The sequence below is a fragment of the Pteropus vampyrus genome, unplaced genomic scaffold (genome assembly GCF_000151845.1).
Source record: "Pteropus vampyrus isolate Shadow unplaced genomic scaffold, Pvam_2.0 Scaffold26, whole genome shotgun sequence".
Lineage (NCBI taxonomy): Eukaryota > Metazoa > Chordata > Mammalia > Chiroptera > Pteropodidae > Pteropus > Pteropus vampyrus.
This window is the reverse complement of record NW_011888807.1, coordinates 13,879,801-13,906,403: the sequence shown is the minus strand read 5'-3', so window position 1 is coordinate 13,906,403 and position 26,603 is coordinate 13,879,801. Positions and strand designations below refer to the sequence as shown.

General features: G+C 32.3%; 1 protein-coding gene across 5 annotated transcripts in view; it reads left to right on the top strand.

Moving 5' to 3' along the window:
- The window catches only part of ROBO2 (roundabout guidance receptor 2), a 562,940-nt gene that overhangs the window by 384,385 nt on the left and 151,952 nt on the right, over positions 1 to 26,603 (top strand). For all 5 annotated transcript variants that reach the window (XM_023528483.1, XM_023528481.1, XM_023528482.1 and 2 more), the window contains exons 3-5: positions 3,155 to 3,312; positions 5,932 to 6,052; positions 21,707 to 21,845. In XM_023528483.1, the coding sequence (XP_023384251.1) occupies positions 3,155 to 3,312; positions 5,932 to 6,052; positions 21,707 to 21,845 (418 nt within the window). The remainder of the gene's footprint in view (positions 1 to 3,154; positions 3,313 to 5,931; positions 6,053 to 21,706; positions 21,846 to 26,603) is intronic.

The following is a 26,603-nucleotide window of genomic DNA, read 5'->3' as shown; positions in this document are numbered from 1 at the left end:
GAGTTGCTATAGATTTCAACTGCTGCTAGTCATGCTTTTAATTACAATTTCTTTTTAGATTACTTTCCTCATAATTAATTTAGTTCGCTGCAGATGATTTTCTTTATCCAATGATGTATATGAATACTTTCATCAATAATGTTTTTACATTTCAAATAACTACTTGGAAGCATGTGTATCTTGTAATTCAGAAGTGGGTCTTTCAGAAGCCTATTAATTATGCAGTTTCATCTTACTGTTATTGATAATTTATTTTAATAATCTAAGGTGGATATGTCTGAGTAATGATTTGCCTTGCTTTATTTTCTGAGTTAAAATAAGTAATTCTTGAGAACGATTAATTTAGAACAGAAGAGAAAGGACTTGGTGAGTGAAAGAATGTGGGATTGTAAGAAAGCTGTAAACGCACAACTAAATGTAAAGCTTATTTAGGGAACTATTTTTGTTACTTATAGCAGTGTAACAAATTACCACAAAATTGTGTGGCTTAAAACAACATATATTTATTCTCTCACTGTCTATGAGTCAGGAACCCAGATATGAGTTACCTTAGTCTTCTGGATATGCAAAACTCAGAAATATATAAATATCAGAACATATATGTCCTCCTTAACAATTTGATACGAGTAAAAATGACTACTTTTTCCTAACTGTAAGATCTCTGTTTGCTGTGCTAGAACCTGGTGAAAAAGATGTTTTTCTCTTGAATGTTTTATTTGAGAGAGAAGACAAAAATACACATTTTCTTACCCCAAAGATTTAGAGTAAAATAAATGGTATCACTAAGCAAAAAATGAATTAATACTGTACAAACACCAAAAAGCATTTTATAAGTTGAAGAGGGTACAGTACCAATTATCCTATTATTTCACTCTACTCTCTGGGTGAATAGTCTGAAAGCCAAAAATTACAGTTGCTGTTAGATTTCTTGGCTTCATTTGCAAAATGGAGTCTTTTTTTTTTTTTTTTGTGAGGGCCATAAACACATGTTATATTATTTAAGAGTAGCAGTCCCTAGTTTGTTAAGATATTTTTCTTTTTTGTCCTCCATGTCAAATCTGGCTTGTTACAAATTGATGTAGCACTGTGTTTCTCAATGATTTGCAATGGCCCTAAGTACCATTTGAGCAGAAGCTTTTTAGCATGTCATTCGTTAGGAGACCAGTTCTGGAGAAGGTCCTTCGACTGGCCAGATGTGTCATTTTGGAACAGATTGAGGGCCTGCCAAAATACCATTTGTTGCCAGGACCGGATATTGTAGGGGTGCTCACCACCCTGTTACCATATTTTTGCACTTCTTAGCATTGCATAAATAGGCAGCTGTTCCGTATTTAGAATATAAATGAGTCACCAGCTTGCTCTCCCAGGAGGATTTACCTGAAAGAGGAAACTACGATGTTAACCCTTTCTCATCATCATGCCTGAATATCACATTTAAATGCACACTTCTCTCAGCTCATTCCGAAGCAAATCCTTATGCATATAAATCACATCTTTCCTGCCAGTTAGGCAAGAGAACCAAAAAATGTGCAATTCTCATGCTAAAATGAAACACATTTCTGTAGCAGCAAAAGTAGTAAATTAATCAGTTGATAAACTGAGAGTGAGCAATTTGTGCTGAATTCTTTCTTACTGCTTCTTCAACAGGAAACAAGGTTCTCTAATCTCGTAAAGGACCATAACTTCATTAAGATGGAAAACCCTATTAAAGGAGGTTTTGCAAAAGACAAGAAAAGACAAGCCCTAAAAGTCACTTAGTTGTCTTTCTGGAGCTATTTTCAGGACAGAAGATTTTTTTATTTGGAGAATGGCAATTAACATACAGACTTGGCCCAACGAAGAAGCAGAGTGTTGAAGTGGGTCTCATTACAGGACACTGAAGGCAGTTGGTTTGACCTAATCCACATTTGTCCCAGTTGATTTACGTAACAGGCTAGCACAGCTGCTTAATTGTTATTTCAAAATCTTGACCAATTTATATATAAATATATATGTATATGCATGTGTGAATAAGTATATATACACATATACATATACATATACACATACACATACATTTGTGTGTGTTATTTGTTTTACCCCTAGGTACAATTAGAAAACAAACTTGTCAGTGTTGGAATATCAGAGTAGAAAAAGTCAAGGAAGTTAGGAAAAGCAGAGGCAGTTAAAGTATACGGTATATTAGCTGATCTCAACTACTTTTTTGAATGTTTACCGTAAAATAGACATAACTCTTATTTGCTCTTAAACCCAGCATGCCATACCCTGATAGAGCTAAGTTATTTCTCCAGGCTTTTCATCCTGCCAGCGGAATAAAAGTACACACAGATAGACACAGATAGATAGGTGACATTTGGAGAGCCAGGCATGCCAGATTTTCGGAGGTTACAACGGAGGTCCAACCTGCTGTTCTCCTAATGAAAGGAGGGGAGATTCAGACTGGCAAAACTGCTATAAGGGACATGTCAGCTCTGAATGTCACGCTGCCCAGATGTCGCTCGGCAGGTGGAGATGCACAGAGAATGAAAACGTAGTCCTGTGTGTGTGGGTGCTAGTGCATTGCGAGGGTGAACAATGAGTCTGTTTTCTCAAGTGTAATGAAAACAGTGTGGATCTTGTCCATATTCATGTCATGAGAAAGGGCTTTCTCAAAGAGTCCTCGCCCTACGGCCCCTCTCAGACTGACACGCACTAATGCTCACAGGCCATGTGCACATGACTTGTTTCAGCGTCTTAAGTATAATTTGACAATTTATTTTAACGTATTTATATACATGTATGTATGTGTGGTTCTTACATAGAAAATACGATCTATTTTAATAGAAACGTTACTACATAAGTTTTGTATCTTGAGTTTGTATTCAATCTCAAAGCTATATCATGAAAATTTCTCACCTTATTTTCCTTAGACTTATCTCATTTTATAAAATTAAATTTTATAGTGAAGGTGCATGATCATATAGTCAGACATTTCTCTGTTGATGAGCATTTAGGTTGGCTCTAGAGTACTTCAAATTGGCATGGCTATGTTCTTCATAAATATCCTGATGATTTTTATTAGAATAAAGTAAGTAAGACTTGAGTTACCTTTTGCAAAAAAAAAGCTAAAGTGGCTCTCACTGAATTTTCTGTTACTACAATTGTTTTTCTTCAGTGTTACGAGATGACTTCCGGCAAAATCCCACAGATGTAGTAGTGGCAGCTGGAGAGCCTGCAATCTTGGAGTGCCAGCCTCCCCGAGGACACCCAGAACCCACAATCTACTGGAAAAAAGACAAAATTCGAGTTGATGACAAGGAAGAAAGAATAAGTGTGAGTTAAATTTCAAAGAATGCCTAAAGAGATTGAATATCAAGTCTTAGAATGGATATATTTTATTATTTTATTTACCATTAATACAATCATAGAACTATATTTGAATGCTAACTACCATTTATACTGTATTGAAAGGACTGAAAAAAGGTAACCAAAAACAATAACTTTGGAATGAAGTCTCAAAGAGACAAAATTATATAAATCAATTGTACATAATAGTTTAAGAATTACACCAATCTGAACATGTAAATATATTTTTACAGTAAAATATTGAGGTCTGAGCTCTTGTTAGAATTTTCAGAGCATCTATTACTCATGCAGTATGTAAGTGTTAAAATGTAAGTGATGGTCATAAACCATACTAAATGGAACATTTCTTTTTGCACTATTTTCAAAATTATAAGAGAAAATAGTTTGAGATGATAAATATTTTAAGCACTTTTTTAGTTTTTCCAATTTAATTATATATAACAAAAATTTTAGGCATGAACTTATTTAAAAGTTTAAAAGATACAGGTAAGATCAAAGTAAAAATAAATGGATGATTCTGCCATTTAGCTTTTGTAGGAAAATTGTGTTTTCAAGGAATATTGATGATCAAGTTTATTAGTTTATTAATATTCAAAATAAAACACCCAGAAAATGATAAAGGTAGAGAGAGAATAACATAAAATTATTTTTTTTTCAGAGAATCTACTCGACATTTCTATGTGAAGTTTGTGATAACCAGTCCACTGAAATAATAGATAATGCCTAAAACTTCTGACATTATTCTTAGTTTAATTTATTTTTATATTCAGTACAATAATTGAGAATGAATATATTTTATTTAAAATAATATCTCATTTAACTAAAACAAGTGCCAATTCTATCAAAAGTCCATATACTATGGGTATCAATTATCTTTAAAAATATCTAATAAATGAGGATTTTCCTTGTGTGTACATTATGATTTCATTGTAACACAGAACCAGATAGGCCATGTAAGAGATTACAGTTTATATTTATGTGATTCTGGCTTGAACTATTGAAATTCTGAGGCTCTATAATGCCCAGAAGAATTTTGTTCTCAACGGCCTGTGCTTGGGTACCAAACTTATGAAAATTTGCTCCTGGTGATGGAGAAAAAAATCAATGTTCAAGGGTTTCTAGTTCATGTTTGTATTATTTAGCTTTTGCATTGTAACAAATCACCTCAGGATGGCTTATATTAACCATTTTACTTAGACTGATTCTGTGGGTAAGTTGGTAGTTCTTCACTCTGGGCCAACTTGGCTGGTCTTTTCTAGGCTTTCTCATGCTTCTGTGGCTTGTTTAAAGATGTGAAGGGAGTTGGATGATCTAGGATAGCCTTTCCAACATGTCTGGCAATCAACTAACTCTCAGTTGAACATCTTTATTCTTGTCCTCATGGCCTCTAGTATTCTAGCAGGCGAGCTCAGGCTGGTTTGTATGGTGGCCTCAGGGTTCTCGACTGCAGCGAGAGGTGACAAGTGCCAATGTGCAAGCACCTTTCTTCTGGTGAAACATTTTTTTAGTTGCATAGGCCAAATCATTTTAGAACCTGAAATATATCTGATGAGGCCATACCTATGTGAGTTTCGTTTGCCTATGAATTGAAAAATTAACAAAGGAAAACAGCATGTTCTTATATCTCTTTAAGAACACTCAATCGTTGTGAAGGTAAGATTATTGGATTAGGTAAATACAAAAAAATTAGAAAAAAAGCTATGAGTTGATGTTGATGGTACACTTCCTGAGAATCTGATTCTCTTTTAATGCCCCCTTTAACAAACAGACATTTTAACATTATTACATTTGTTTATTCAGTCAATAAATGCTCCTTATGTGAAATTTAGGGAGTAGACATTAGAAGCCAATGATTTGTATGAACTCCTAATCATCATTTAAAGAATTTAATTTGTTTTTATCCAACATACTCTACACTTCTAAAATTATCTCATAAATACAATTAAGATAAGAAAAAGACAATTAATACAATTAAAATCTAAGCTCCCCAAAGACAGAAATTTTTATTACTTGTTTTATTACTGAATCTCAAGTGCTAGAAAACTGCCTAGCCCATAGAGGTACTCAATAAATATTTGTAGAATCTTCAGAGGGGATCTGAGAATTTTGTTATATTATCCAAAGCAGATATTTTGTGCTTTTTCATGACATATGTTACTAGCAATCTGTCCAACCAAATCTCATAGTGAAGACCAACCATTGGAATTTAATGGGGACAGTAATAAGACTCAAAATAAGACCAGGCAAGAGGTGAAGACTATTTTAAAGAAGCATTATCTAGAAAGCAAACTGGAGGCTTATATTGAAAGAGGATTTAAGAGAAGACAAGACATATGCAGATGCCAAAATAGTGGGAGAGTTTTGTCTTAGACATTCAGCTAATTCCTTTAAGAAAAAAAATGTGTTTAAATATTCAAAATTATTTATTAGTGATCATTCCTTTACATTTTCTTTTCTTTTTTTCTTTTCCTTTTTTTCATTTCTTTTCTTTTCTCTTTGTTTTCTTTTTGTTTTGTTTCATTTTTTTTCTCCCTCCCCCCTTCTCTCTCTCTCTCTTTTTTTATTTATTTTTTTTTATTTTCACAGATCCGTGGTGGAAAACTGATGATCTCCAACACCAGGAAAAGTGATGCAGGGATGTATACCTGTGTTGGCACCAATATGGTGGGGGAAAGAGACAGTGATCCAGCAGAGCTGACTGTCTTTGGTAAAATTCTCTTTTAAATTAGAAATTACTATTTAACTCCACTTGTTCATTGTTTTTAAATATGTTTTTGTTAATATTAATCACCAGACCATATAGGGACAGTTACTTATGACTTGTAATGCACAGTGACAGACTAGAATTGTGTTCTGGTTTTGTCTTTAAGAAGAAATTTTTGATATGAAGAAAAGTAAAACTTATAAAATGTTAATTCACCTACTTTATTCATATATTTGTAAGCTAATATTTGTAAGACTACCTTTTATCAGAATGTAAACAATTGCTTTTTTTCAAAGTCTGTTTGAGATATATTCATCTAAAGTTTATTGCTCATTACACTGTGGTATGTTTATCAAGTACCTACACTATGTACAAGACATAGGATAATTTTTTTTTTTAATTAAAATGCAGTGCAAAGACATTTCATTTGTTTTCTACTTTTAAACATTTCAAATTGAGGTAATTTGCAGTTTTAAAGATGAACTTGCTGTATATATTCACACAAGTAATCAAAATTAGAAAAAATACATAAACTATTTTGCTATATTTATGTTTCTTCAACTTTAAGAACCAAGGGACTCTTTAGTTGAAGTAATTCAATTAATAAGCTAAAACATGATAGATCTGTATCACAGAAATAGTGGATAAATCAATAGGAAGGAAAAAACTGAGGATAATAAAGATGGCTGACTAAACAAAATTAGAGAAAATTCTGTAGAACAGGTGTGGAAATTGAAGGAGAAATAAAATGATGGAAAACTCAGAAAAACAAGGATTCTAAACATACTAGACAATGAATATTCCTTTAGAAGACATTGAAGTGCCATTCAAATCTCCATATGTAGATATAATATCACATGTAAACATGTACACCTTTATACATGTTTATATACATATACATACATAAGATTTCACTATTGTGGATATTATGTGATTTTCTTTATAGCATACAAGGAAAAATTAAGATTTTTAAATTACTTATTGTGTCAGTAAAATAAACAATAAAATCTGATTTCTGGTCATTATTCTAGAACACACCTGAGGGTAGCATCAAAATCCTGCATATCTCCCTAAAGAAACTTCTCTCGTTTGGGAAGTGCAATCCCATGGTGCAATAAGAGTGCCACGATGCAAAAAGAGCTATACTATGATTTCCATTACATTTAGAGCATTTAGGGTCTACTTTATGAATATGTACCAGGGTGAAGGCCTCTCTTTTCAAGCACTCTGAGTACCAAGGAATCTCTGGAATACTCCCTGTGGCTACTAAGCAGCTCGAAGTCCCAAATGACAAAACCAGGAGAAATCTCATAATTTATTAAAGGAATTGAGAAGTAAAAATAAAATTGTTCAAGTATACACATACATCTCTGTCCTGCAGAGCTCTGACAAGCATCAATTTGCCATTAAATTTTATGCAGTCATCTGTAAGACCCCCAAAATGTGCTGTACGCTGAAATAGTTTTGCCTGGTAAGATATAAAATTAGTGGTCACTAAACATTATCATTGAAAACCCATGAGAACAGCTTTTCTATTTAACGAAATACTCATCACTATTTTTCCATAACTACTACAAGCTTTGAACAGGAAAGTGTTTCATTATAGCTGTATATACTACATCCAGAAGGAAATTGAAAGTATTTAATCTCATTACTCAAGCAATTAGACTTACCAAAATGTTATCGTGTTATGAAATATTTACCTTACTTTCCCTAAAGACATGACGAGAAATATAGAACATTCCTAAACATGTCAGGAATTACAGGGGAACTTCTAAATTATTTTCAAAATAGCTATAAACCAAAGAGATTAAATTTGTCTAGAGGCAGTTCCTTTTTAGGAAGCTGAGAAATGTTTATCTGATGGTGTAAACAAGTCAGAACTGACCTAAGGGGTTAAAAGTACAATGTTAAGTTGAGGGAAAATCTAAAATTCCATTAATGATTAAGAAAAACAAAAACAAAAACAAAAACAAAACAGCATCCAAAACCAGAAACAAAAGTTAAAAACAGTAGTGATGATCTAAATCAAGGATGTGACAAATATTTCATGAGAGAAACCTCTTCTGTACTTTGATTTTACGTTGGTGCTCTTGCATCCAGAACGTTTTCTAATAAATCTCTTTATATTTCATCATTATTAGATATTATCATCTCTGATCTAAGGTTTATAAAAGTAAAACTAGTTATATTTTTATCTCTCTTCTCTCTGAACTTTATTTTCATGAAGCAGCAATTCTACTTTAAGAAATTTGGCTACAAGAAGTTTTTAAATGTCCTTGGCAACCCAATCTTTAAGATATGTTATACAGAAAAGTAACTGATAATATTTCATTATAATTCAAAAATATAATTTACTTAAAATGGCAGGGAAAACAATGAAAGAACTAAAGAGTCTTTGCCAATACAATGATCATCTGCAAGCATTTTGATTTTTTAGTAAGTGGTCTTGGACTTAGGAATTTTTTAGTTCTATTTTTTAATTTTTTTAATTTAAATTTACTTATTTATTTATTCGTATGGTGACATTGGTTAATGAAATCCAGTAAGTTTCAGCTGTACACTTTAACAGTAAGTCATATATATATGGCCAAAACAAATATATAAAATGATGCTCGATATCGCTAGCTATTAGGGAAATGCAAATCAAAACTACAATGAGATACCATCTCACACCTGTTAGAATAGCTATAATCAACAGGACAATTATTAATAAATGTTGCACAGGATGCAGAGAGAAAGGAAAGCTCATACATTGCTGGTGGGACTGCAAATTGGTACAGCCACTATGGAAAACAGCATGGAGGTTCCTCAAAAAACTAACGATTGATCTACCATATGATCCAAGAATCCCTCTACTGAATATTTACCTCAAAGACTTGAAAACTCATATCCAAAAAAATATTCGCACACCAATATTCATAGCAGCATTATTCACGGTGGCCAGGACATGGAAGCAACCGAAGTTTTCTAGGATAGATGATTGGATAAAGAAGCTGTGGTACATATACACAATGGGATATCATTCACATAAGAAGAGATGAAATATTGCCCTTTGCAACAACATGGATGGACCTGGAGACAGTTATGCTAAGCGAAATAAGACAAAAAGTTGAAAACCACATGCTATCACTTATATGTGGGATATAAACCTAAAAGCAACAAATGAACAGATCAAACAAACAGAGACTCTTGGACATGGACAATAGACTAGTGGTTCCCAGAGGGTGGTGGGGAGGAGAGAGGTAGATGGAGCAAAGGGGGTTAAATATGGGGTGACAGAAAAAAATCTAACTATGGGAGGCGAACAACACAGTATAAACACACACACACACACATATATATATGTAACCGATATGTCCATTTTTTGATTGGATACATATATCCAGTAAAGTGTCTGTTTAGGTCCTCTGTCCATTTTTTGATTGGATCTTTTTGTTATTGTTGTCATTGTTGTTGTTGTTTTGTTGTTGTTATTGAGTTGTATGAGTTCTTTGTATATTTTGGATATTAGGCCCTTATCAGAGGCATTGCTTGCAAATATATTTTCCCATTTGGATGGTTGTCTCTTTACCTTGCTGATGGTTTCTTTTGCTGAGCAGAAGCTCTTTAGTTTGATGTAGTCCCATTCATTTATTTTAGCTTTTACTTCCCTTGCCTATGAGATCAAATTTATAAAATCCTCTTTGAGTTTAGTTCCTACATTTTTTCTATGCACTTTATTATTTCATGTCTTATATTCAGGTCTTTAAGTCATTTTGAATTAATTTAGTTGTATGGGGATATAGTCTAGTTTCATTCTTTTGCAGGTGGCTTTCCAGTTTTCCAAGCACCATTTATTGAAAAGATTTTCCTTTCTCCACTGTATGCTTTTGTTTTTTTTGTCAAAAATTATTTACCCATATAAATATGTGTTTACTTCTGGACTCTTGATTCTGTTCCACTGGTCTATGTGTCTGTTTTTCTAACAATACCATGCCATTTTGATTATTGACGCTTTGTAGTATAATTTGGGCAGAGCGAGGCCTCCAGCCTTGTTCTTTTTCTCAGTATGGCTTTGGCAATTCGGAGTCTTTTGTGCTTCCATACAAATCTGATGATTTTTTTGTCCTATTTCTTTAAAAAATGCCAATGAGATTTTGATAGGGATTGCATTAAATCTGTAAAATGGTTTAGGTAATAAGGTCCTTTTAACTATGTTGATTTTTCCAATCCAAGAACATGGAGTATCTTTCCATTTCTTTGTATTTTCTTCTATTTTTTTTAATAAGATCTTATAGTTTTCATTATATAGGTCCTTCACATGTTTGGTTAGATTTATTCCTAGGTATTTTATTCTTTTGTTGCAATTGCAAAAGGAATTATTTTTCTACTTCTTCTTCTGACACTCGTTATTAGAATATATGAACGCTATAGATTTTTGAACATTGATTCTTTGTATCCAGAAACTTTACCGTATTTGCTTATTTTTTCTAGTAGTGTTCTTGTGGCTCTTTAGAGTTTTCTATATAGAGAATCATGTCATCTGCAAATAGTGACAGTTTGAATCATTTTTCCTATTTGGATGCCTTTTATATCTTTCTCTTGTCTGATTGCACTCGCTAGGACTTCCAATTTGATATTGAATAGCAATGGCGATAGTGGACAGCCTTGCCTTATTCCCAATCTTAGAGGGATTTTTAAAAATTTTTTCACCATTACGTATAATGTCGACTGTGGGTTTGTCATAGATGGCCTTAATTATGTTAAGGTACTTTCCTTCTATATTGATTTTGTTAAGTGTTTTGATCATAAATGGGTGCTGTATCTTCTCAAAGGCTTTTTCTGCATCTATTGATATGATCGTATGATTCTTATTTTTTAATTTGTTTATGTGGTGTATGACATTAATTGATTTGCATATGTTGAACCATCCTTGTGTCCCTGGGATGAAGTTCACTTGATTGTGATATATAATCATTTTAATATATTGCTGTATTTGGTTCACTAGTATCATATTTAAGAGTTATGCATCTGTGTTCATGAGAGAGATTGGTCTGTAATTTTCTTTTTTTGTATTATCTTTACTATGTTTTGGTATCAGTGTAATATTGGCCTCGTAAAATGAATTGGGAAGTACTGCCTCCTCTTTGATTATTTGAAAGGGTTTGAGGAGATTAGGTATTAAATTCTTTGAATGTTTGGTAAAATTCTCTGGTAAAGCCATCTGGTCCTGTACTTTTACTTTTTGGTAGATTTTTGATGATTGTTTCAATTTCCATACTGCTGATCAGACAGACTATTTAGATTTTTTAGTCCTTCTTGACTCAGTCTAGGAAGGTTGTATTTTTCTAAGTACTAGACTATTTTTTCTAGGTTATTAAATTTGATGTTACATACTTTTTCACTGTATTCTTATATGATCCTTTGTATTTCAGCAGTCTGTCATAATTAACACACTTTCATCCCTGATTTTTTTTATTTGTGTCCTTTCTCTTTTTTCTTTAGTACACCTAGCCAAGGGTTTGTCAATTTTATTAACCTTTTCAAAGAACCAGTTCTTTGTTGCATTTATTTTTTCTATTGTTTTTGTTTGTTTTTTTGTTTTATTTTAAATTTCATTTATTTCTGCTCTAATTTTGATTATTTCTTTCCTTCTGCTGACTTTAGACTTCATTTGTTCTTCCTTTTCTAGTTTTGTAAGATGAAGCATTAGGTTGTTTATTCAGGCTCATTCTTGTTTTTGGAAATAGGCCTGTAACGATATGAACTTTTTATGACCGCTTTTGCTGTGCCCCAAAAGTTTGTATATGCTATGCTATCATTATCATTCATTTCTATGTATTTCTTGCTCTCTCTTTTTATTTCTTCTCAGGCTCAGTTATTCTTCAGTAGCATGTTGTTTAATCTCCATGTATTTGTGGTTCTTCTCACTTTCTTTTATAGTTGATCTCTAGTTTCAAAACATTATGATCAGAGAATATAGTTGCTATGATTTCAACCCTCTCATATTTGTTGAGGCTATCTCTGTACCAGTATGTGGTCAATCCTTGAGAATGTTCTATATGCACTAAAGAAGAATGGAATGTATAAGCAGTTGTTTTGGGATAGAAGGCTCTGTAAATGTCAATTATGTGCAGTTGGTCTCATGTGTCATTTAAGGGTGTATTTCCATATTGATTTTTTGTTTGAATGATCTGTCCATATCTGACAGTGGGGTATTTAGGTCTCCTACTATGATAGTGTTTTGGTCTGTTTCTCCCTTTAGTTCTGTTAGTAATGCTTTACATATTTCAGGGCTCCCTGATTGGGAGCATAGGTATTAATAAGTGTTATGTCTTTTTGGTGCATGATTCCCTTTATCATTATGAAGTGTCCTTCAGTATCTTTCTTTACCTTTTTTTTATTTTGAAGTCTATTTCGTCCAATATTAGTACGTCTACTCCCGCTTTTCTCTGAATGCCATTTGCTCGGAATATCATTTTCCACTCTTTCACTTTGAGTCTATATTTGTCTTTGGAAGTGCAATGTGTCTCCTAGAGGCGGCATATGGTTGGGTTTTGTTTTTTGGTCCAATCTGTAACTCTGTGCCTTTTTATTGGTGAATTCAGTCCATTTACATTTAGGGTGATTATTGAAATATGAGATCTTCTTATAGCCATTTTATCTTTTGCTTTCTGGTAGCTCAGTGTTTCTATTTCTTCCTTGTCCTTGTGTTTCTGTTTTCTTTATTTTGGTTGGATTTTGTGGGTTTTCTCTCTGGTCCTTCTTGTTTTATGTTTTATATTTGAGTTCTGAATCTTTGGCATGTGGTTACAATTAGGAATATGTAAAGGATAGTTATGTATATGTATACATACAAATATCTAACAGTCATTCATTTTCTTCTGTGAGTGCCTCATCTCCATTCCCCTTTGTGAATCTGGACCTTTGAATCCTCCTCCCCTTTTCAGTCATTGTTGTTTCAATTTGTCCCTATGTATGCAGAAGTTCATTACTATCTTGCTATAACAATTCTTATCTTATTATTTAAGCTTATAATGCCCGTTTTTAGTAAAGATTGCACTCCTCTGCTTCTATTTGCCTGATAGTCACTTTACTCCTAATTATGTATTTATTTTTGGTAATTTTGTTTTAGGTGAGCTGACCTCTTTCAGTATTTCTTGTAATGCAGGACTCGTACTGAAGAATTTTCTCAATTTTGGTATATCTGGGTTGGGGTATGAGGGCTGCGACTCAGCCTTGCATTTTGCAACCACAGAGGGTAAAAATCAACTGTCGTTTCTCTGCTGTCCCCACTTCTCTGCTATTCCCACTTCTCTGCTTTCTGCCCTGATAACTGGCCCCTGCCACTGGCCACGTGGATGTTTAGGAAATTAGCTGCATCTTCTCCCATCCCTTCCTCCTACAGAGAACTCCAGCTGCGAGAGGCAGCTTCTTTGTTTTTTCCAGTCTACTGCCCATGGGGTTCTGACTTGTGGTAGTTCTTATGCGCAGATCCCACTCTCAGACATGCTGGTGTGCAGTTTTGGTGTTTTATTGTTGTTTCAAGGTGAGAAATTTGGGGAGGTCTCTCATTTTGCCATGTTTCTTGACATTTTTTAGTTTTAAAATTGCAACTTATATTTGAAAAATCTGCCCTTTAGACAAAGACATGACCAGTGTAACTTAATATTCAAAATGTTACTATACCAAACTTCATGAATCATTTATTCTTTTTTGTTCTTTTTTTAAATATTTACTGACCATAAAATAACATCCTGGTTAAGCGGGAGGTACCAAATCTAAAAATTATAAACATTCATCATAGTGTAAATGGACATTAAAATCTATGGGAGAGTCTAGATGCCTTCATAATGAATACTCGATAGCACTTTATATATGTAAATTAAATTCTCAAGATCCTGAAGACAGAGAAATTAGAGTTAAATTATATAGTTAAGTTTTTAATTATGACTAGCTTTGGGATATCTGTTATCTAATATTTAAGTGGTATTAAAAAATAACCAAAAATAACATGAATATTTTTGAAATGGTTTTAAATATTTATTGAAGCAATACATGAAGAAGATTTTATATGTTACATATCTAATAGACATTAGAAATATGAAGTTACAATAAAATAGAAAAATATCTTGCCCCACCCTACCACCTTGCTTCGCCCCCGCCGCCCCACATACACAGAGTCCTCATCTTTAAACATAATATAAGCCTATTTTATCCTTTTCTTCTGGGATTTATATCCATATTTCTAAATACGTGCTTCTTCTGCAGTTTTATGCATTATTTCGACTTCCTATTTTGGAAGATGATGATTTGGCCCACTTAACACCCATTCTCCACCTTCTCACCTACACTTTCCCTTCTTTTTCTCCTTCCAGTATATTGACTTCAGAAACATTGGTTATATTAATATTCGGAATTTGAGCTATTAAACCATGTAAATATTACCTGTGAACTAAGTGTTATGCTGTTATGATGGCATTTCTTTTCTGATACTACATTTATTTTCTTTTGAATTAATAATAAACACATTTTTTTCTTTCCCTTATGTCTGTCTACACCTATCGTGAGTTCTTGAAATCTCTAACAGAAAGTTTAAAATTCTTTAAATTCTGTTTAGCTATTAAGTCCACTCTCGCTACAGCCTTCCGGAGACCTCAGACTGCCTGCCTAATCCTACTAGGCTGGATCTTGTTTAGGTCTACTCCAAAAACTTCATCCTGATATTTATCTTCCCTTTTCTCTTATGCTGAGTTTTCTGTTTCCTGCATCCTGTATGTTTTTGTTGGTTAACTTGTATATTCAGAATAGTGTTTTTCTCTTGCTTTCTGCCTGACTGGAGCCTAGAGTTCTTCCAGACCATAATGCCTTTATTTTACCCAAAACTTAATTGATATTTTAGCTTCTTGTATTTTTTTTGCCAGAATATTAAAATTGCCACTCCAACAATATTTAGCTTTTGCTATTGCTATTGAGACAACTATGTACTGACCCCTATGTGATCAATTTTTCTTTTTTCTCTTTCCAAACTTTTAATATTGTCTCTTCATCTCAGTATTCTAAACTATTTCAATACTATGCCTTGTTTTGGCACCTTTTTTTTTTTTTTTTTCTTTTACTGGTTAGTTAGACACTTAGTAATCTCAATCTAAAAACTCTTTATCCAAATAATTCAATGAAATATTCTCCCATTTTTTTTAAATTTATTTCTTTGTCAAACATAAATTCATTCATTAGATGTTAAACCTTTTAGGTCTTTCTTTTCTCTAATTATTCCTTATTTACCTCATCCTATTTCCATTTCACGGATGTTTTAATTTCTCATGTATCTCAGGATTTTAATAACTGTTTACTTTTTTAAAAAATAAAATATACTTGTGATACTTTCCTGCTTTTATTTCTTCTGAGAATTCCACCCCGCTTCCCTACATCATTCTTTAACACTAGAGGCTTTCTTCAAATGTCAAGTGAGTAATTGTTTATTTATATTTAATTGCTGTTCATTAAAAAGACTACTGGGAACTATATCAACTGATGGCTTCTGTGGTAGAATAATCAGATTGGAATTAGCCTTTTTGTTGGGGATGAGGACCGAGGTTGGGCCTGGTGATGTTGATCTTCAGTTATTGGATTAATAATAATAGTTGGTGGCCTGAGTGTAGTTGAAATACTCAGAGAAAAAGAGATAAGGGAAGATGTCTCAGAACCAAATCTTGGGAAATATCTGAGTTTTATTGATAATCTGTAGCCTTCATGCAAAAATTCAAAACATCACATGTTATTAAAATTAAGATGATTGGTGGGACCAACATAGTTTTTTTAAAACAATATTTACCTGCAAACTTTAAAACAACAAAATATTTTCTAGTCATATCTCTTGAGCATATATTATGTGTCAAGCCCTGTTTAAGTGTAGTGTGATGAATAAACAGGTTCCTTGCTCTCACTGGTACTCTCATATCATATTATCAGCACTTACATAAAACTTTGCCTCTAAAACATGGTGAAAAAGGCATGTTTTTTTCCCTCTAAGAACATTTACCTATATTTATATTTACCTCACAGGATGATTTCTCTGAGACCAAAAAAAAAAAAAAAAAAAATTCTTGAAGGGAAAGAAATTAATGTGTCAGAGACTTAGTTAATCACACATTCAGATAGACTGATCTTTTTCAATTTGTCCAATATTTCACATTCAATGGCTATTATAATTTATGTCCCTTCATATAATCCCATTTAAATAAAAGGACACACCGTGGCTAGCCATCTAACTTTGCAATTTAACAGACTACAGAGTGGCAGGTCCTTTAGGGTCAGCTGAAGCTAAGATAAGCTTTACAAGCAATGTTTAGCTCTAATGTCCTTTTATTACGTAGCTTTGGTGTTATAGGACTTAAAGGACTCTGCCTATGTAATTATTGCCGTAGTACTACATTTATAATGACAAGCAAAATTTATTTTAAAATTGTTAAAATTGTCCTAGTGTAGCTGTCATGCTACAGCTGTTGGGAATTTTATGGCTATAGTCAGTGACTACACAGTTGAAACGAGAAATTTATTCCCTGGGCACTAAATTGCCTTCATGGTAGCATGTAAATAAGAAACTTAAGAGATATCATGCAACCATATTTTAGATTTATCATATTTTATATTAAACTGAATATTTTACTTTCTATTATTGACATAACTACAATGAAACAGCATTTGATTTTATAACAGCCACATATAAAGTTGAATTTTCCAGAATACCAACTTGGAACTAAATTGTTCTGACTACTTGAGAGCTGTACTTTACATAGTACCACACTGCCAAACAACACTACTGTCTCAAGAGAGATTAACCTTGTAAGCAAGTTATGCAGGTGATTCAAATCCAGTTAATCTCACATAAAAAAAAATGTTAATTGCATTGGCAAAGACATTGCCTTTTGATCACTCCACGGCTACATAATTAGGGATCAGGCCATTCAGAGGAACTCTAATCTAATTGATGAGCAGTTAGAGAACAGCCCTTGAGATTTCTCACCTAGTTTTTCAATAAACAATCTGACATAAGGTGATAACATGGAAACATCAGTGATCTTATTTTGACATGTCTTAAAATTGTCCATTATTCAGTAGTTCAAGATGTTTCATATAATTTTTATAATTTTAATTGTGCAAAGCTTCTTGGGATACAAACTCCATGGGGCATTAATGGGTATTAAATGAGATCACTTATTAGTTTACTGGATGATTCTTTTATCAACTTAACTTTCTAATTCTACTAACTTTACATTTCTTTGTAGGTGATTTTGACACAAAGTAATTAGCTCCAGGACATTTCCTTGTAATTTTTATAATTTCTGTCTAAAAGAGACATGGCTTTGTGTTTGATTTATGCTAATAATAGTAGCCACTGCAAAGGCAAAGCATTTAAAATATATTTATGCCTGTTTAGTTTCTTTAATCTTTAATATTCATGTTTCTGATTCTCAGATTTTCTGAAAATAAAAAATGGTCAAAGAAATTGAAAAAGTTTTTACAAAAAAAATTTATTTAAATAAATGACAGACAAATCTAGTTTTTGGCATATAGTTTTTTTGTAGGCAGTTAAAATTGTAAAGTAGAGGTAAGCTTTGTATAATTGGCAGAAAACAGTTTGAATAATGTATCATACGATTTAGAGATGATTGCTGTAATGGGTGCTGTGGAAATTCTCAGACTAGTACTTTAAAAGTTGTGACCAAAGTTCAATGCAGTAGTAAATGTCAATGTTATTTTGTTGGAAGGCACATTCTAAGATACTCAGGTATAAAACCCATCCTGATGTGCCCCATGCATATGTAAATGACTTTTATCTTGGTTATTCTTTGCACTGTTCTCTTTTTTAATCAATTGAATTACATTTTACACCAATGTTAGGCTTCCAAAAATTCTATACTGCATACACTCCTGTAGTTATCTAGTTGCTAGGCAACTAGACTCTGCTTGAGGGCAGAAGGGAATAGAGAAGGTTCATTGTGAAGTTCTCCACTCCTGCTGAGTTCATCAGAACAGCAGCAGGGGATCCTATATCTTGCTTCTTCTTGAAATTATAAATTAGGTGCTTCCATGTGTCTCCATATAAAATAGTGGAGCTTAGAACATGTATGATACCTAAAAAACTCTCAAGGAGCCTGATGGTGTTCCTTAGATGAAGAGACAACTTTAGTTTTGTGACAAGTCTATGTGAAGTTTGCTCATATTAATTACACTCATATGTCGTAATTTTATGACTGGTCGGATGTTGAAGGAAACATATCAAAACTGTTCTTGAAAATATTTGTCTGTGTTTTAACTAGTCTTACATACTGTTATGTAATTTATTTTATAGTCAATGTCACGCCATGAAAATTTTTCATGTTAGAGAGATGATAGATGATAGATAGATGATGATAGATAGATGATAGATGATAGGTAGATAGGTGGATAGATAGATAGATAGATAATAGATAGATAGATAGATAGATAGATAGATAGATAGATAGATAGATAGATAGATAGATGATAGATAGATAGATAGATGATAGATAGAGAGATAGATAGCCTTAACATTACAATGACTTACCAATCACAATTTATCCTAACATCGCCCATTTTCTAAGACTGCCAGCATTGCTATTATGATCTTATGTAGTTCTTATTTTTTGTTGCATAGCAGTTATTATTCTATGTTGTATTACTGTGTCTATAAGCAATGGTTATTCTAGTTCTCTGATACACACACTTTTTTTCCTTTTCTTATTATTAATGTTGGCATGTACATCTTGTTCCTCATTTTAATAGGCATGACTTTCATATACTACTTTTATAATTTTTGCATTTAATTTCTGATAAAAAATCTTTATCACGCTTAAGAAGTTTCTTTTCATTCCTTCTTTATTTAGATTTTTTAATCCAAGTGTTTTTCTCTATATATACAGAGATGATCATATTTATTTTTTCTCTCTATAATTAGTCTTTTTTATCTTATTAATTAAGATGCATTGGACTTCAAGTAACAGAAACTTGAGTAACAATGGCTTGAGCGTAATGGGTTCATTTTTCTCATATCTAACATGTCTACACACATGCACACATGCATGCGTGCGTGCAGGAACCCTATGTCTATACTTTACCTGCTAATCTGTTACAGTTTGCTAAATGGTTACTTGAAAGTCTTTCTAGACTTTTCTTTTTTCACCTCTGATTATTCATTCAGGTCTGATATCTCTTCATTCTGTCCCCTTTTCCATATCCCCTGAACTGCTGGGTCAGTCTAAGCTGAAATGATTTCTTACAATAACTGCTAGACCTAATTCACTGTTTCATGTTTCTCTGCTAATTTATCTTTCACAGATTTGTCAACATAAATTTTCATATGCTTATTAAAAATGTAGCTTCCTAACTTAAAACCTTTTAACAGCTTTCTATCACTTTCAGTGCAGAACTCACAATTCTTGACATGGCCTACAAGACACTTCATGATCTTGACTAGCTTCATCTCCTACCACTTTTTTCATGATACCAAGCTTCTGTCTGTTCATCAGCTACCAAGCTTGAACCCATGCATAGAAGTTGTATTAACACGTGATGAATGAATGAGTGGATGAGGAAAAGACTTCTCTCAGATTGCTCATCCATATGCCAGGTTATAGTACAATATCCCCATTAAAATCAGCTGGACCAGAAAGAGTCTCCTGATAGATCATTTCTTATTCTCAAGAATATCAATAGTACCTTAGCTCTGTTTTGAACATTGGATCGTCACAGCTTTTAGATGAATTGAATGAATTCCCCAAGCGATGGCAAAGAAAAAGTCAATCCTGCATTCTATTCTAATGATTCATTTTTGCTATTAACATTCCAAGCACTTATAAGGAGATGCTGATCCTATTGCCTATTTACTGCCAGAAACAATACCTCAGTATCAACTATGCCGGCATGAAAATAACTGTTTGGTGCACATAGTGTCCATAGTTCAAAAGGAACAAAATCCTTTCATCCAACATTTGTTTTATTTCCATTGGAGAGGGGGCATACTTAGCTGTTAATTGATTCTACTACTTAAAATATTTAAAGCAATCTTTGTTTCCTAAGTTTTTTTGGATTATTTCTAAATTCTGCATTAAAAAAAAAATCCTATTAGTCTTGTTTTATGGCTTTGGATTTTGGGGTTTCAAAGTACAGATATTTGAGCATATGTAGATCTGTGTCTTAAAGAAAATTTTAATTCCTACTGTCAACTTCACCGTGGAGAGACACAGTTGTCTTCCTTCTCAATATCAGTGTTGGTTGACTTCATTGCAATAAAATATGGCTTTTGTAATTCACACATTTGTTTTATAAATATGGATCTTTAGTCAATAAAATCATATACTTCCATTCTATGCTCAACATATGTTATTTGAAGTGATTTATTTTCTTTAAAGGTTTCTTGTTAAATATGTTTCAGTTCTTGTGCCATTATATTCACATATTTAAATTGGGTTTGAAACTAAAGTCTAAGTGACTAAATATGACCATATGGCCAGATAAATTGTGTCAACTCCCTATGGATTTCATATTTCTTTTCCCTCACTTCTCTTTTTAGTTGAATAAGTAGCAGCATTTTGTACTAGCCTATGCTTTGGAAACATGTGCTTATAAAAATTTAAATGATAATTTTATTGTATCAGACACTTATCAAAAAAAGAAGAAAGTAGACAAGGAACTAAAGTATTTAGAGATATGTAAAACTACTTTTTGTTTTATATTTCTCTTACATGATTAGATACTTATGGAAAGTTATTATTTTTTCCTAGCTTTATATAGAGGAGTACTAGGATGCAGGTTAATAGTGTGATGTACAAATTAACAAGGGATCAAAGTATGGAAACATTAAAATAGAATGTTAGAGAAATAAATAAATGTAAAAATTAAGTAAAGAAAAAAAGGACGAATATCTGGAACACTTAGGAAAAGATAATTGAAACTAGCCTTAGAAAATTATGTATGACAATAAGTAGTTTACAATAATTAATAATGACAGTGCTTTTTATTTAAGAAAAGAATCAGATTGACAGCTTTTTTTATTTAATAAAAGAAAAAATCAGGTAGATAGCTTTCATACTTGAAGTGAAACATTCATGGAGATATTGGTTTCTTGTTAAGTGATATCTTAAGTGGAGAATTTTATATAACGCTGATAGGTAAGAGCATAATTTTTTGTTGTTTTCTCTAAAAATTTATGGATTTTTAATTTTTTTATAGTATTTGTTTCCTTTTTGATTTTTTCTATTAGTTTCAACTTTTAGTTTTTTCCACTTTAAGCCATTGTAATAGATTAAAGTAATCATTTTTATCTTTTTCCTTATTTCTCTGGAAGTTTGCATTTGGATTTTTTAATGATAGGATCTACATGATTTGACTCAGGAATTCACTGAAGAATAAATTTAATATTTTTTCCAAAATGTTCTATGGTTTTACAAACAAACCATAGCTATTTCTATGTTCCCAGATGTTTCATTTTATTTGATTATGTTGGATTTATAAGGCCTTATCAAGACATAGTTGAGAGAGACTTAAGTACATATGTACCAAAAAAAAAAAAAAAAAACAAACACATTATTTTCCATAATGTACTTAAAGCATGCACAAATTTATTTCATTTTATCTTTTTTTTCCTCCCCTAAGAACGACCCACATTTCTCAGGAGGCCAATTAACCAGGTGGTACTGGAGGAAGAATCTGTAGAATTTCGTTGTCAAGTCCAGGGTGATCCTCAACCAACTGTGCGGTGGAAAAAGGATGATGCAGACTTGCCAAGAGGAAGGTAAGAACATCATATAAGCGAAAAATTGTTAGATAACCATGGAATAATTAGAAAAGAAGACAACATCCCCCGTTGCTCCACCAAACACTCTTACATTTTAGTGTATTATTTTCACACATAGGAGTTTTACAATCGCAAGCCATATATCTGTTGTTTTGTATACTAAAGTCCTCCAGGATTTTGATGTCACATTTTTATTGAATTTTTCCCATAAACTTCTAATTCTCCTCCACTCCATCTATAATCCCCAAATATAAAGGATTCCTGAGGTGCTTTCTTTTTCATGGATCTTTGTAGGTCTTCCATTCTATCATTGCTCAATTCTTTATTACCCATTCCAATTGCCTCCTTCAACTACTGCTCTGTTGCCATGATGCCTCAGTACACACTAGATACTGTCTGCCTTCCTTTATTGTCCAGAGCATCACTAACAAAAAGCTGCTGAATATAGCTTTTAAGGTCTGGAGTAACCTAAATGCTCATATATGCAATGGAATATTATTCAGACATTAAAAAAATGAAATCCTACCATTTGCAATGACATAGAAAGAACTAGAGTTTATTATGCTGAGTGAAATAAGTCAGACAGAGGAAGATAAATATGATTTCACTTAAAGAACAAACTAATAAAAAACAGATTCACAAATATAGAGGACAATCTGGTGACAACCAGAGAGGAAGGGGATTGGGAGGCTGGGAAAATGGGGTGAAGATTTAAAGAAGTACAAATCAGTAGATGATAGATGGGGTGCATGATATAGGGAATTCAATTAGCATTAATGTAATGACTAGGTGGAGAGAAAGAGCAATTAGGGGATCTTTCTACAAGCTATATAAGTGTCTAACCAATGTACTTTATATTTGAAACTAATAAAATAAAATTTAAAAAGTAAAATAAAATACGTTAAAAAACCCTGACAACTTCAGTCACTACAGTATTCTCCAAATCTTGCCAAGTTCATTTGCTATAAAGGTCAATTACAAACAAGTGAAAAAACAGTATTAAAACTACATGTCTAGAATATATAGGCCTCTATATATAGGCCTCTATAAATAGCATTGAAACTTTGAGAAGTCATACCTCTACTAACTTCCCTTAAAACATTTCATTTGTTCGACCTTTTGATTCTTTTGTTACCGGTGTGATAGTACTATAGTACTTTGTGTGACCAGTTAAATATTTTTAAAGTATTAAGCAAATGGAAATGCTGTATAAGCTTTAAATTGTATAATTGAAAGGCATAAAGCACGGATCAGTGAAATATAGAAATTGAGGTTGTATTTTTATCATGATAAAAGACATAGTTTTTCTTGAATTCTCAATTTTTAAATAGTATTTCAAAGAAGCTTATTTGTTCTTAGATTTGGATACATTAGCATAAGCTTCACTTATGCATAATGAAGGGAAAAGAGACCTCTTTTCTTGATGAGGAAAAACCGTAATGACTTTTCACCAACCTTAGCCTAAATCGACAAAATTGAATCTATTACATTATTTAGGTCTCAGACTAGGGCGATGGCCATTGTTCTTGTGTAAGCAATTGTAGGGAGTGGTGTGGAGGATGACATCTCTTTGGCATAATATTTAATGTGATTTAAATAAGGTTTGTGTAGTGGTTAAGGCTTAACACATTTATATTAAATCTTTGTAGGGCAGCTGCATAGCCTGTAATTACTATGTAAGTAATATGTGACTATTTTTCTTTTGGAGACAAGTAAAGCTTTTCAATTCAAGTTTAAATGTATGAAATGCTGTGATAGATATTTAAACCTTCAACACAGAAGAAGATATCTGTGCCAACCTTTCAGCAACCAGAGATTAATTAAGGGAATATTTTTTTTCTCCCCTTTGCCGTGGAAATATTTTTTAAGTACTAACCAGGTACCTCTTTCAATGATTTAACTTTAAACTCCTTACTTTTTTGAGTAACTACCTTTAACAAAATGATAACATGTATTTGATGAATTGTATTAAATATATTTTTTGATTATGTGAATGTTTCAGGGACGTGGGAAAAGTTATCAGTTCCCAAGTTCAACAATAATCCTGCTCAACCAGGAAAATTTTCCATGTGACAAAGGGACAACATAACTTCTTACTTATACATGCCTTTATTTTATACATGCTACTTTTAATATTAATTGCTTGCAGAAACTTGTAGAGATCATACTATTTCACAATTGTAGATTTCAGAAAGAAAAAAAAAGTCACTGTATTTTTTATGACTGTACCAAGTATCAATATCTTTTTTCCGGAGGGTCTCAATATACATGTGCTCAAATAAATCAACACTGACTCATCTATTAGTGACAAAAATTTTACATGCCAATATGAAAATAAAGTGAGCAAAGGAAACAAAATTAGTAAATAGGGAATAACATTTTATAGTTCATAATGATTATGGTTTTTAGAAGCATATCCCCCCCCCCTTAAAGCATAATTTAAATTGTAGAAGAGTCACTTTTGGATTTACCACCATTCATTATTTGCCTACTAGGCTTGGAATGCTCATTATAAGTCTGTAAAAAATAGTCATGTTAAGAGAAGTAAATATGCTGTTAACAATTTTTTTTATTTTATGTTAACTAGATTGGGTGTTGTAGGAAAATACTTACTGAATACATTAAAGAAAGTCAAAACTAAAGTAATTTTAGTTTCTTTCTTGAGTACTACATCTTTATTTCTCAAGCAAACTTAGAGCTTTTTGCTAGTTAAAACTCTTAGGACAATCAAGTGCCTTAATCACATCCTTTCACAAAATATTTCATGTGATAAAAGTTGCCACTTTTTATAATAACTGGTGTGATAATCCATCTTATGCCATGTTTCATCATAACAGTATATTACTGTTATACCAAAATTAAAAAAATCATACATATATGCTGAAGCTTTATGAAAAATATCATGTATTAATATAAAAGAAACAGAATATAATACATTTACAACCCAATAAATAAAAGTGAAATTGAAATATACCAATGCTACAATATTCTGTTCAATCTAATATTAAGGAGGGGAATAAAAATATCCCTTCTCAGAATTGAGGTAAGAAGTGTTGTGATTAATCTAATTGTAATTTCTTATCTGTGCTTGTCAGTACAGTTTAAATTTCAGTTAATTATTAGCAGTCCTTTAAAAGACTGTAAACAGAAGATTTAATATACTTCATCAATCATATAATTTTCAGTATATCACCATTAGTTAGTTTCATGATATGTCTTACTTCATTTTTATTTATTTTCTAAACTAACTTTCAAGTGACATTAACTTCCATAATAAGGATCTAGAGTACAGAAAGGAATGTTCATAATAGCTTGTCAGAGAATAAAGGAAATAAAATATGCCATGTACATTGTTATGTATGCCTGCAAATTCTAAGTGCAGTTGATGGCTTCCACATAGTGAATATAATTCATGAATATTTCATAAAAATAGAAAAGAGACTGAGAATGAGATTAAAGATATATATAGTGCAAAATTCTATCAATTTTCCTGAACCTACTGGATAAATTTCTTTTTCTAAAGTGCAAGTCTATTTTAAGAGAGACTTTTTAGCGTTCTTATTTCCATGAAATGTGAGATTCACATAAATACATGATTCCTTAAAAAGAGGAACTGAATAGAACCACTTATAATTCCCTTTTCTGTGGCATTTTTAGACTAAGTGGTGGTTCTTTCCACTTAGCTCTGGAAAAATGTTCTCGTGTTAATTGTTTGGAAGCACCATTGTTTAGAGCATGTGCTTCTGGGATGCAGAGATGCTGAACAGGTGCTCAGCCACCCTGCTGAGGAGCTACTCCTTCTTCGTATATAGTGTGTTTCAAGGACGTGATAATTTGGGCTCCTAATAAATAACCATGCTGATTAGGTTGGCTGGTCAAGTTGGTCAATTAAAATGGTTTTTTGAAAAAAGAGGGAAAACACTGAAAGTAGGAAGAAAGCAATATATATAAAATATTGTATGTGACACTTGAAAAGTGGATCAGTCCCTAAGATTCAGAAATCTAAAGAAAAGTGTAAGTTAATATTCTATGATTTTTCAGCTCTACAGATCTCTTAGCCATTGCTGCCTGAAAAAAATAATAATAATAATAAAACTACATGAATAATATTGTGAAATTTTTCTAATATAGTTACCAATAGCATAAAGAATATTTAGGCCATTGTCAGGGATATTAGACTTTAGGACTGTTTTAAGATTTTTTGATCATTTATCCATTTAGTTATATTCTCATGTTCTGGAAATGATGTTTGACATTTTTCTACTACTAAATAGAAATGTGACCTTGAAGAAGTTATTTAAGCTCTTTGTGCTTTACTTCCTGTAGATACGTGCCAGTGATGCGATGAAACTAATGATTAACCTACGCTTTGACTCTCTTGTACGGGGTGAATAATTATGCCATCCATTCTAACCCAAAGGGTTATTAAAATGATATAATTAATTCAAAGCACTGTAATCACAGTACAATAAAGGCATATAACAGGTGCTCCAGTTTTATAAATGAAACTGATTGGTAGCATTTATTAGTTATATAGAAAACTACAAGGAAAAAATAGTTAAGGCTGAAAAGTACAGAGTACTCAATTTTTATGGATACTCTCTTTTGGCCAATTGATTTCCAAATAAATACATATAATATTATTGATTTAATAGATTTATTTACAAATTTTTCCATTTAGTTTACTGAGCCTGAGAGTTGACACCCATTTTTTTTTTTAACCTCTGAGAGATTGTACATGCCCCAAATACCATA